At 49.2% G+C, this 10,587-nt stretch overlaps 1 protein-coding gene across 2 annotated transcripts in view; it reads left to right on the top strand.

Annotated features, from left to right (window-relative positions):
* The window catches only part of LOC109291200 (mitogen-activated protein kinase kinase kinase 3-like), a 124,342-nt gene that overhangs the window by 71,228 nt on the left and 42,527 nt on the right, over positions 1 to 10,587 (top strand). Inside the window, exons 5-6 of one of the 2 annotated variants that reach the window (XM_019508088.1) lie at positions 3,633 to 3,673; positions 4,803 to 4,902. In XM_019508088.1, the coding sequence (XP_019363633.1) occupies positions 3,633 to 3,673; positions 4,803 to 4,902 (141 nt within the window). Of the gene's footprint in view, positions 1 to 3,629; positions 3,674 to 4,802; positions 4,903 to 10,587 lie in introns of both variants that reach the window. The other variant, XM_019508087.1, reaches the window with a different exon arrangement.

The following is a 10,587-nucleotide window of genomic DNA, read 5'->3' as shown; positions in this document are numbered from 1 at the left end:
CCCCCCCCCCCCCCCCAGCTGGGACCCAGATCTTGGTTGGGACTTGGAGGCACCACCAAAATTCAGTGGTGGTGGCCTACAGCAGAAGCTGAGAGTATTGAGCAAAGTTGAGACTAGCATGGATTTAAATGCTATTAGCTGCAGATTTGATAACGCACAAAATGAGAGATTTCGAAACTGCATTGTGAGCACATTGCTCCTCTCTTTATTGTGCCTCTCCCAGCTCATGTATTTTAAAACCCTAGCTTATTTTGGTGCTTTTTATATTGTCCTGTCCAAAAACCGCTCTAAATAAATAAAGTGTCCCCCCCCCCCTGCATCCAGCTTGTTTGTTGTTCTCCTTGCAAGTGGAGCACAGTTATATGGGGCAGCTGGCGTATTTGGGTTGGCCATATGCCAGAGAAGATCGGCCGGTTGTTGATGCAGAAGAAAAGGATGCAGCAGGTTTTTTCCTCTCCGGAGTTGTTACTAGCGTTGTGACATTTTTCCAGCAACAAGCTGTTTTGAAACGTGCTTGTCCGAGAAGCTGTTTTGATTAGCATAAAACTGCATTGAGTTGGAGACCCCGGTTCAGCGATGCCTTTGAGCATGCAGGGTTTTCTGAGCCAAGCTCCTTTTTGTTTGTCTTGCTCCCGAGCGGGCGTGAACCTCAGGAGATCCTTGCCCTGGTTCCCTTCTCATGTGTATGCTGATTCCACTGACTGCCAGGGAAATTGCAGCTGGAGGTATTTTAGGTTGGATGTTAGGAAGAATTTTTGCCCAGAGAGGTGGTGCCATCTCCACCCGTGATTGTTTTTGAGAGCAGTTAGACAGACACTTGCCTAGGCTGGCTTAGGTGGAGCAGATCCTGCTTTGAGTGGGGGGTTGGACTAGATGACCTCCAGGTCCCTTCCAGGCCTGCTCTTCTGTGCTTCTAGGCACCGAATCCTGATTTTTATCAGCAGCAATGAGAGGGTGTGGGTATTTCACCTAGACATTTGAGGTCAGGCCTCAAGAGCATGCAGAAGTTCAGATTAAGAGTGACCCTGGCCTGCCCTTGCTCTTCTCAGGCAAACATCTCCCCAGGCTCAAGGGCTGCATATTTTGCACTCACTTTTTGTTGTTGGGTGCTCTCTACAATATTTGCAACCCAAAATGTTGGGTCAGAAACAATCACCCTCCTCCCTTTGAACCTCCAGGGATTTGAAAGCCAGGTCAGGATTTTGGGGTCTGATTGTAATTAGGGTGCTGATTAGACATATTCCATTGCCTTTGGATCTGGAAAAACTGACTTCAGGCACCTCAGTGATTCTGCTGGGAGCATGCCTTTTCATGATCTTTCACCTTTCTGCTTCTGGTCCTGGCTGGGCACACTGGGAGTATCTACACATGCATTTACTACACAGTAATTTACTGCATATTAAGTGTCTTTTACACCAGCGTCTACAGGTGCAGGCATTACAGCATAGTAATTCTGTGTGTGAACTGACTTGGGACTAAACAGGGTTACTGCACCTTAAGGCGTCTACATGTGCCTTACTGTGCAGTAATTACTCAGGTGTAAATTAGTACCTGCATCATGCAGGTAGCAAATTTATGCCCAGGTTGGAGTAAGTTGCCATAGTTACTGCGCAGTAACGATGCACGTGTAGATGCGCCCGCTGTGTATATCAGGCAAAGATATATTCTCCAGGTATTTTGGCACTTCAGGTGCAAGTTCAAAACTGGAAATAATACCCTTTTATCCTGAAGCACTAAGTATAATGGGTTCTGGCCAAGTGAAGAGATTTACTACTCTTAACTGAACCCCCCTAAGCTTGTTCCTGCTTTCTTCAGCTCTTGAAGAATATAGCTTTTAGGGTGGCATGCCTTGAATTCAGTAGATGTTGCAGTACTTGGAAATCTGGCCCTTTAAAAATAATCCCAAAGACCAGGCAGGTCATATTCCCCATTAGAGACAATGCCATTTCAGCTCTGCCTGCCTTCGAAAGGGTGAGAGTATGGAAACTGTGCCTTCACACTCTGGAAATGCAGGGTTAGCGATAAGGAGCACTCTCAGGAAGTGTTGTCATCCACCCATTCAGGAGTTGTCCTGTTCAGATGCAGGGAGTGTGAGGCTGATTCTTCCTCAACGGTGCAGCCCTGCTGCTCCAGCTAAGGTGAGCAGTGCATTTGGAGCTTCTCTGTAACAGAAAACAAAAAAACCCCATTGGTTTAATACAGACGAAGTGAGAGAGAGCAGGACTACAGCTAAAAGCAGCCAACTAGTTCTGCATACAGCAGGCTGTAAGGGTGAGGCAGGACAACCTTGTGTTTTTGGCACTGCCTTGATTTTGATACTAGGTCCTGCCCCAGACCACAAATTTCTTAGTCTCTGTATGTCGTGCTTCCCCACTTGGGAATGATAACAGCTTTCTTGCACCCTCTACTTGCTTTGTCCATTTTTCCAATATGTGGAGAGGAGGAAGGGATGTCTGACACCCCTACCAGACCCGCAGGTAAAGGAAGGATGGGATCTGATGCATGATCCACGCAGTGCTCTTCCTGCCTTACACACATGCATGGCAGGAGTTGTGATTGCGGGACTGAGCATCAGATCCCCTTGCACCTTACTGGCAGTGGAAGGGGAGCCCAGGATCGCAATCAGCTGTGGGCTCCCAACCTCAGGGGTGCTTGATGCACCCCCAGTCAGATGGGTGCACCTGGCCACACATTCAATTAATGGCATAATCGGAACCAGCGACAAAGTTGTTATGCATTTTTTGTGGATAACGTTATGGTTTATTGTTTTATGATGCACTTAATTGCTTTAAAGTGTGATTGGGTAATCGTGTCACAAGTGTAATGTGTGGCAGAGGCCTGAGGCCTTTGTACAAGTGAGTTCTGGATCTCAGCTGAGGCATCTCCACGTAATTCAGATAGCATTTTTAAGGTGGAAGACCAGGTCCCGTGCGTGTCTGTACAGTGTGAATGCAACCAGGTTCCTGACCTTGTTTCGATTCTGTAGGTCCTAACATAATAAAAACTGAATGATGATAATTAGTGAAAGGTGGCACCCTAACTTAGGCTGGAGCAGATTTAACAAGTTCAGGTCCTTGGCAGTCTTGAATGCAGTACTTGGTATCCCTACCTAAACTCTTGTTGTGTGCTACTTAACACCCTGTTGTTGCCCCCAGAAGCATAGGACAGGTTCTGGGATCTCCTACTCAGAAGTCAGCAATGGGAAAGATGATCCAAAGCCCTCAAGTCCAGTCCAGCTTAAGTTGCTAAATGCTTGTCCCACCTGGAAAATAGGCCTTTGGCTTCTGGGTGATTTTGGAAGATGTTACCCAGCAGAGCCCGAGCAAACATATCATACCAAACCTGTCAGTTATGCAGAGTTAAGAGCCAGTTACTGTCACTAGAGGTTCTTTTTATTGATAGACAAGATTATTTTTACCAGATTCTGGGGGTTCTTGTGTTTAAGGAGGGAAGCAGCCTGGGGCTCTTATGGTATAATCCATCCTTGGGTCCATCTGAAGGCAGTGGGCCTTCAACAGGGTCTCACTGAAGTTAGTGGGCATCTTTTTTATAGTTTTGCAGGGCTTTGAATCAGACCCTGCCAGCCCAGTGTAAAGGAACTTGGTTATTAACTGTCTTCTTTCTTTCAGCAGCGCAACGCCAGGCTCAAGTTTGAATATGACGGGGAGAAAAGGTGCGTGCCTGCTCTCATGACACTAATGCGACTCTGCTTTGCACCTGGGGCCACCTGTCTGCACCTTTCTACCCAGCCCTGTGTGCACACAGTGGAAGCCCTGTGAGGAGAGTTCCCCTTTGCAAGGCCTGCCCAGTAACTACAAATCTCCTTTGTGCCCAGGGAATTGATTTCCAAACTGGAATCCATGAAATGCCCCATTAGATGTGGTTGGATTCTTCTCTCCACTTTTACCTTTATTTCTGCAGCCTATTGAACCATAGTTGGCCATTGAATCTCCCACTGAAGAGTGTTCTTTGATTAGCAGCCTGTGACACTTACTCAAGATAAGTAGATTTTGGGCATGAGTCCCATAATAACAGAGCTGCTATTCGAAGCCCGTCCGCCCTTCCCAACTTGACATTTACAGGGAAGGATCTCCGCTCGTGGCAGGGTTCAGGGCCTGGCTGGGCAGGTTGCCTCGGAGAGAAGGGGTTTCAGGCTGATGGTCACAGTGGCTAATGCACTCAGTAGAGGATAACACAATGCACACAGCACAGGGCTGGATCCTGTATGCTTACACACCTGCAGCTTCTACTGAAACCCGTGGGACCCTGCATCTGCAGGCATAGGAGAGTTGCCCTAGCAAACCAAGCCATGTTTAGTCTGCTATTCATTGCCACTCTGTAACCCATGAAATGACAAATCACAAGGGAAACTGGCCCAGGTGTGGTCTGTGGGTCCGCTGCCTGATCTCAAGGACGTACTGTTGGACGTAGGTTCTGCCTTGGAAGGGAAAATTTGTACCTTTATTGAGGACAGAGGGGCTGTGCTGTGAGCCTCGGGGCATGATCTGAGAGGCGACCGTGCTTCCTTCTGGATGGAACAAGCTCCCCCAGCCCCTGAGGGAACGTTACCTGCAAGGAGCTGGGCCTGAGTTCACCATCCATGTTGGAGCTGTTGTGTGGACAAGGGGAGGTTGCTTGTGGCCTCCCTGCCACGATCTGCCCCATAATTATTGATCATTATTTATGAATAGGGTATGTCATGACATCGGAGAATAGGTCCCTGCTCCACCAGGCTGAGGCTAATCTACTTCCACAGCACAGGTTTATCCAGGTGACACCTCTACCCGTATTTCTGTTCTTAGGATTATCCAGTTTCCAAGACCGGTCAGATTCAAAGAAGTGCTGCAGAAAGTCATGGATGCTTTTGGACAGATGATGGATCTGCACTATGCCAACAATGAGGTACTGAGTAGTTGGGTACCCAGCCCACATCATGCAGCTAGTTATCCCTCACCTTTCTATTCAGCAAGAGAGCATGGAGGCACAAAACCTTTCTACACTGGCTGCTGCGGTCCCCTTGCTTTACCTGTGGCAGGTTTGGGTGTTATGTCTGGAGCTGTGTCAGGATTGACTGTGTAGTTTTGCTAAGAGGTTGGACAGTAGCTTGGTATGGGATAGGGGTGATCCTGTCTCGGGCAGCGTGGTGGACTAGTGACCTCTGGAAGTGCCTTCCAGCCCTACTCTATGAAGGAGCTTGCCAGTTCCACAACATGCTTGCATTGCCCTGTCTTTCTTCCCTATGTGATGAACCTGACTGTCCTGCTCTTCAGCACGGGGCACATTTGTTCCCTGTACACTGCACCCTGAAATGCAGACAACACAGCCACCCTGAAACAGGGCTGGGCATATGCTTATAAGCTCCCTGTCCTGGGTGTCTGGTGGTACAGGCCCAGCAGTGCTCCAAGGTGGCTGCACTGTTAGTGCTTGGAGTTGGGTGTCATTTGAGATTCAGATCAATCAAAAGACTGTGATGTTACTCCTAATTTGCTTCTCACGCCATGTCAAATGATCTAGGCTGTGGCATTGCACATGGTCAGAAATGTTGTACATTTTCTAATTTCAAGTGTTTTCTGATGGTCTCCTGCATGGGATTCTCCAGGAGTGAGTCACTTCATCCCAGGCTTCTTTCCATGGAAAGATTTTTTTCCAACAACAAATACAACTCTTACATCATGGGCTTTGCCCTCTGCTAGGCATTGTCTCCTTATACTTTTGTATACCCCAATCTGAAGTTGGCTGCTAATTATGGTGAGAGTTTGGTTGAGTTTAGCTTTAGTTGGGGGTTTTTTCTGTCCATCAGTGTTTTTCTCCTTGTGAGAATTGGCAGCTCTTGTAAGAGCAGCAATTTACCTGACAGCTTTATCATGAAAACAGTCTTTATACATGGAGCTAGCCTTGAGGGAAGGCATCTATAAGTCCTGATAATGGCACATCATCTGTAGGCTAATGATGTCTTCTGTGCCAAATTCTGTCTTTGGTTACATTGGTGTAAATGTAGTGTAATTCCACCTCCGTCTGTGTAAATCTGGAGTGATGGGGGTCAGCATTTTGCCAGTTTTTCCTCCTGGTAAAAATTGCCAGTTAATGACTTTAGACAGTCAAGAGACTTTGGGTATCCCTCTCATCTGAGCTGGCCCTTCCCACACTACAGAGCCTTGGCAATCCCACATGCACTTCAGCTCTGGGGAGATGATCCTTTTTTAGACTCAAGGCACCCCTTGGAAAATGCAGTCTCATAGTTTCACTCAATTTTTGACTGGATAAAGATAATACAGCCATTCTTCTGTTGCAAAGAATTCAGAAAGGGCACAACAGCTCAGAATTGTTCTTAACACTGTGGATTCTTATTTGAAATCTCTGAGTTTATCTTGTGAGTCATGGTTGCATGCCTATCTGTGCCAATGTGGTGTGGTATCCAACCATGGCATCCTGGTTGGGAACCACTGGACTATCCTCTTTGAATTCCCCCTGAAATCTCTGGGCTCTGTTGCTGGCTCTACCACTGACACGGTGTGTGAGATTGGGCAAGTCACCTCCCCTCGCTGTGCCCCTGCTCCCCTTTTTTGACCTGTCTTTGTGCGTTTCAGCTATATAAGCTGGAGTGAGTCTCATTACGTGTTTGCACAACATTGTACTTGGTGCAGTCCCCAAGAGTTACAGGAGTATGCTTATATATAAATATTCCATATAAAAACATATCTGCCAATTTTACCTTTGCATTTATATTTATGTAAGTCTTGGTGCATTGGCCACCGGCTCCCTCTGCAAGCTCTCCCTCCCTCCCTTGCTGATGTGGGCACCTCAGGTTGCTGTCATAGTTGCTAAGTTTATAGAGAGAAGAAACTCATGGGAGAGGCTAAGATGCAGCCCAGTTACTTTGAGCACAACCTGCCAGTTAACTCCAAGGTTGTGCCAGTGTCTATATTTAGTTAAGTGTCTAGTAGGACTCAGTTCCCAGTCTCCCTGTACACAGCAGCCTGAACGCCAAATGGAGCAAAATCTGCTTGCCAGACATGAGGAATAGGCAAAGCCAAGCTAAACACTGGCCCGATTCCACCCTAGAAGAGGGCAATTTCTGCCCGATGTTCTTGGCTTTGCTGAGCAAGCCTGTAAGCATACTCATGTTGTGATACTGGAGCGAGACAAAATGACCTGCAGAACATTTTGTTCAAAGCACAAGCAGAGCAAGTGCCATTTGGAAGACTTGTGAGGAGCTGGGTAAGCAGAGGAGCAGGGACGGGGACTGTGGAAATACCCCAAAGGTCCAAAGCCAGATTTCATTCTTGGAAACAACCAGAGGACATCCAAGGACAGAGTGGGCCTGTAGGCTTTAGCAAAAAGCCGTATCAAGCATTGTAAAGGAGAGACTCTGCTGCCAGCTGCTGCCCTGCAATGAGTAGGACATATCTCCATCCAAGTGAGGGCAGGATTTGACCCAATTTCTTACCAAGATTTTCAGTGACAGGAGCGCTTGGGTTAGGTTTCTCTGTCTGCTGTACATGTGGAGCTCTGCTGACTTTAGTAGGGTTAAGCAGCATACCAGGAAAGTGTCATTCTCCAGGCAAGATCCCACCAGGACGGGTGCCCCTTGCTAGGGTATCCTAAAGTCTTCAACTCCTATAGAAGTTGGGCTGGAAGGGATCTCCAGAGGTCATCTAGTCCAAGCCCTGTGGCAGGAGTATCCCTATCCAAACCATCCTATACAAACCGATAAGGTAAACTCTTCATAAATTAACCGTCAACCCTGACACAAAACCCAAGACATAGTACCCTATAGGGCAGGAGTGGGCAAAATCTGGCCCATGGGTCAAATCTGGCCCACCAAGGGATTTTATCTGACCCACAGTGGATCCCTCAGCCCTGTCCAGCCCAGGCATGGGGGGCATCCTAGGCTATGGTGCATGTGCCCAGTACCGCTGCCCCCAGGCCCACAGTGGGGTTGGGGCAGTGTGGCAGCCGGACTCCACTTCCCAGCAGTGGTGGCTCCCTCTGGCTGCTACTGCCAGTGCCACTGCTGCCAGACCTGGCCTTGCTGCCTGGGCATCCCAGCTTGTCCACCCCGCACCTACTGCTGGGGGCAAGGGGTGGGCAGGGTCTCGGTGGAGACCAGCCTGGGACACCTGCTGGCTGGGTGCTTGGGATGGGGCAGGGAGTGGGACAGTTGGGTGGAGCCAGGGCTGGGATCATGGGGCAGTGGCAGCCAGGCTGGTCCCTGGTGACCCTCTGGGGGGCACTGGACTGGTTTAGTAATCTCCCACCGGGGGAGTTTGGGTGAGCTCTTGTGGGTCGGAAGGTGTGGGTGTTCTGACCCAAGCCACAACAGCTCACCAAAACTCCCTAAGTGGCCTCGAAACCCAAATAATTGCCCACTCCCCCCCACCCCCTTGTTATACAGTATCAAAATCTAGGACTTGAGAGCCCTGGGTTCAGTTCCCATCTTTGCCACTGGCTTCTTGTGTAAAGTTGGGCGAGTCATAGGGTGCCAGAGGTGCTAAGTGGGATCCTCCAGCAATGCACTGCCCCACCTGTCTCCCAGTCCTGGGCATATTCTCAGACTGCCTCTAACCTGTACAGAAGTTAGCCAGAGAGGGGAGCATGTGTGTACTTGTGTATGTCCATTGCCCGCTGTAAGGGGACTCCCCTGGGATGTGAAGAACTGTGTTTTATATCTCTCATCCAGCTGGCCACATGTTGAACCCAGCTGTTCTACATCCCAGCTGGAATGCCATGACCCTGATGGTAGGGGGTGTCCTGGGGGATGTGCTCCCTCTGCTGGCACTGTTTCCATTTGTACAGTGCTCCTTGGAGCAGGGACAAGCCATCTGAGTCCCCTCATCCTAGCAGAGTGCCCAAACTGCTGGGTTGTGGGGCCAGTCTGTCCGTCTCTCTCATGCTGGGCAGCAGGATTGCCCATGGAAAAGCACTGACCAGGTTCAGCTGCCTACGTCCAGGAGTAGAGCTGTACCTGAGGATCGTGGATAGAGAGAGGCTCCTCCATCCAGTCTACACTTAGGTACTCAACAGCCTTTGTGGACTGGAGCTGACATCCCATTCCTCTCCTTGTGTTTCCAACAGGATAGCTTTAATGGCTCCTTGTTGAGCTTGCTGACATGTGGGCAGTCTCATTTTAAGCTGTGCAACTCTCCGCTGACACTATATGGGGAGCCCAGGCACCAAACTCAGGCCTGTGAATCTACTGGGCACTGCTAATTAATGTTTATGCATTGCACTGCCCTAGTTTCTGTATGCATTTGGCCCTTAACTTCTCTGTGCTTCAGTTCTCTCTCTGCAAAATGGGAGTAATTGCACAGTGCAGATAAAGGCACTACGAACTATGACAGGCTCTCATGCTAGAGGCTCCCCAGATGCACGCTTATATAGTGAGGCAGCTGGAACAGCTCTGTAGCAGTTTCCCAGGCTGAGGTCTCATCTGAGCTGGCCGGTGCCTACAGCCTCTTGTTCACCTGGCTGCACTCCTGTGCCTTTCATCCCTGAAACCCTGGATATGATGCACACAGTCTGTCATGTATTTACCTATGGGCTGACAGCCAAACCCCCTGGCAGCAGTTCACAAGCAGCAGCATCCCGTGATGGAGAGAGATAGAGGTGGCTGTTCATAATGTCTTCCTGTGCGGGTTTTCATCTGACGCAGTAGTGTGTTTTGGCTGCGTCCAACAATGCGAACTCCGAGCGTGTGGATTGTTGGATTTATCTATCAGAAGTGCTGGGCAGCTGCAGCTCCTATTAAAGCCAGTGGGGAAATTACTGGGAGCTCTGGATACTCGTTGTCCCCTGGCCAGCTGAACTGCTGTGTACCTTAGCACATGCACAAATGCAGATTGTGGCCTGGTGGCTAAACTTGGCACCAGGCTGCCAGAGAGAAGGTTGATGCCCGGCCGTATAACCTTAGGGGGATCATGCTGTGTATGGGGGAAAAATACAGGTGTGGTCTTTGCCCCTGGTAACAGACTACAGTATTAATCTGTCACGTAGCACCTTTGTAATGCAGCTGCCTTAGGCGTTGCAAGGAAGAAAACAATTTGCACTATAGAGCAATAAAGATCGAAATTTGGGCAAAGGCACTAGGCTAAAGCCCTGTCCTTAAAAAGGCAGCCCCACAGTCGTCGAGATAGGACTTTGCCTGGCTCACAGCAATCTCAGTTTCTTTATCTCTGAAGGACACAGAACCTTGCTGGGATTTGAATCTGTGGCTTTAGGTGGGAATTTGTTCTGCATTTGGGGGCTAATCCGCTTCTACATGTGGCCTTTGCCTTGATTTTTGCGCCTTGTTGCCCATATGAAGAAGGTGGCTGCCTTAGAGCAGACAGACATAGTAGCAGTGGACATAGTCTTCCTGGACTTCTGGAAGGCTTTTGACACTGTCTCTCACCCCGTTCTCATTAAGAAACTGGGGGGCTGTGGTGTAGACACCCACACAGTCAAATGGGTCGCCAACTGGCTGGAGGGCCGCACCCAGAGGGTGGTAGTGGATGGGTCCTTCTCAACCTGGAAGGACGTGGGCAGTGGGGTCCCGCAGGGCTCGGTCCTCGGGCCCGCACTGTTCAACATCTTCATCAGTGATTTGGA

Source organism: Gavialis gangeticus, unplaced genomic scaffold (genome assembly GCF_001723915.1).
Source record: "Gavialis gangeticus isolate Ggan-Ray unplaced genomic scaffold, GavGan_comp1, whole genome shotgun sequence".
NCBI lineage: Eukaryota > Metazoa > Chordata > Crocodylia > Gavialidae > Gavialis > Gavialis gangeticus.
This window is presented reverse-complemented; position numbering and strand designations above follow the sequence as displayed.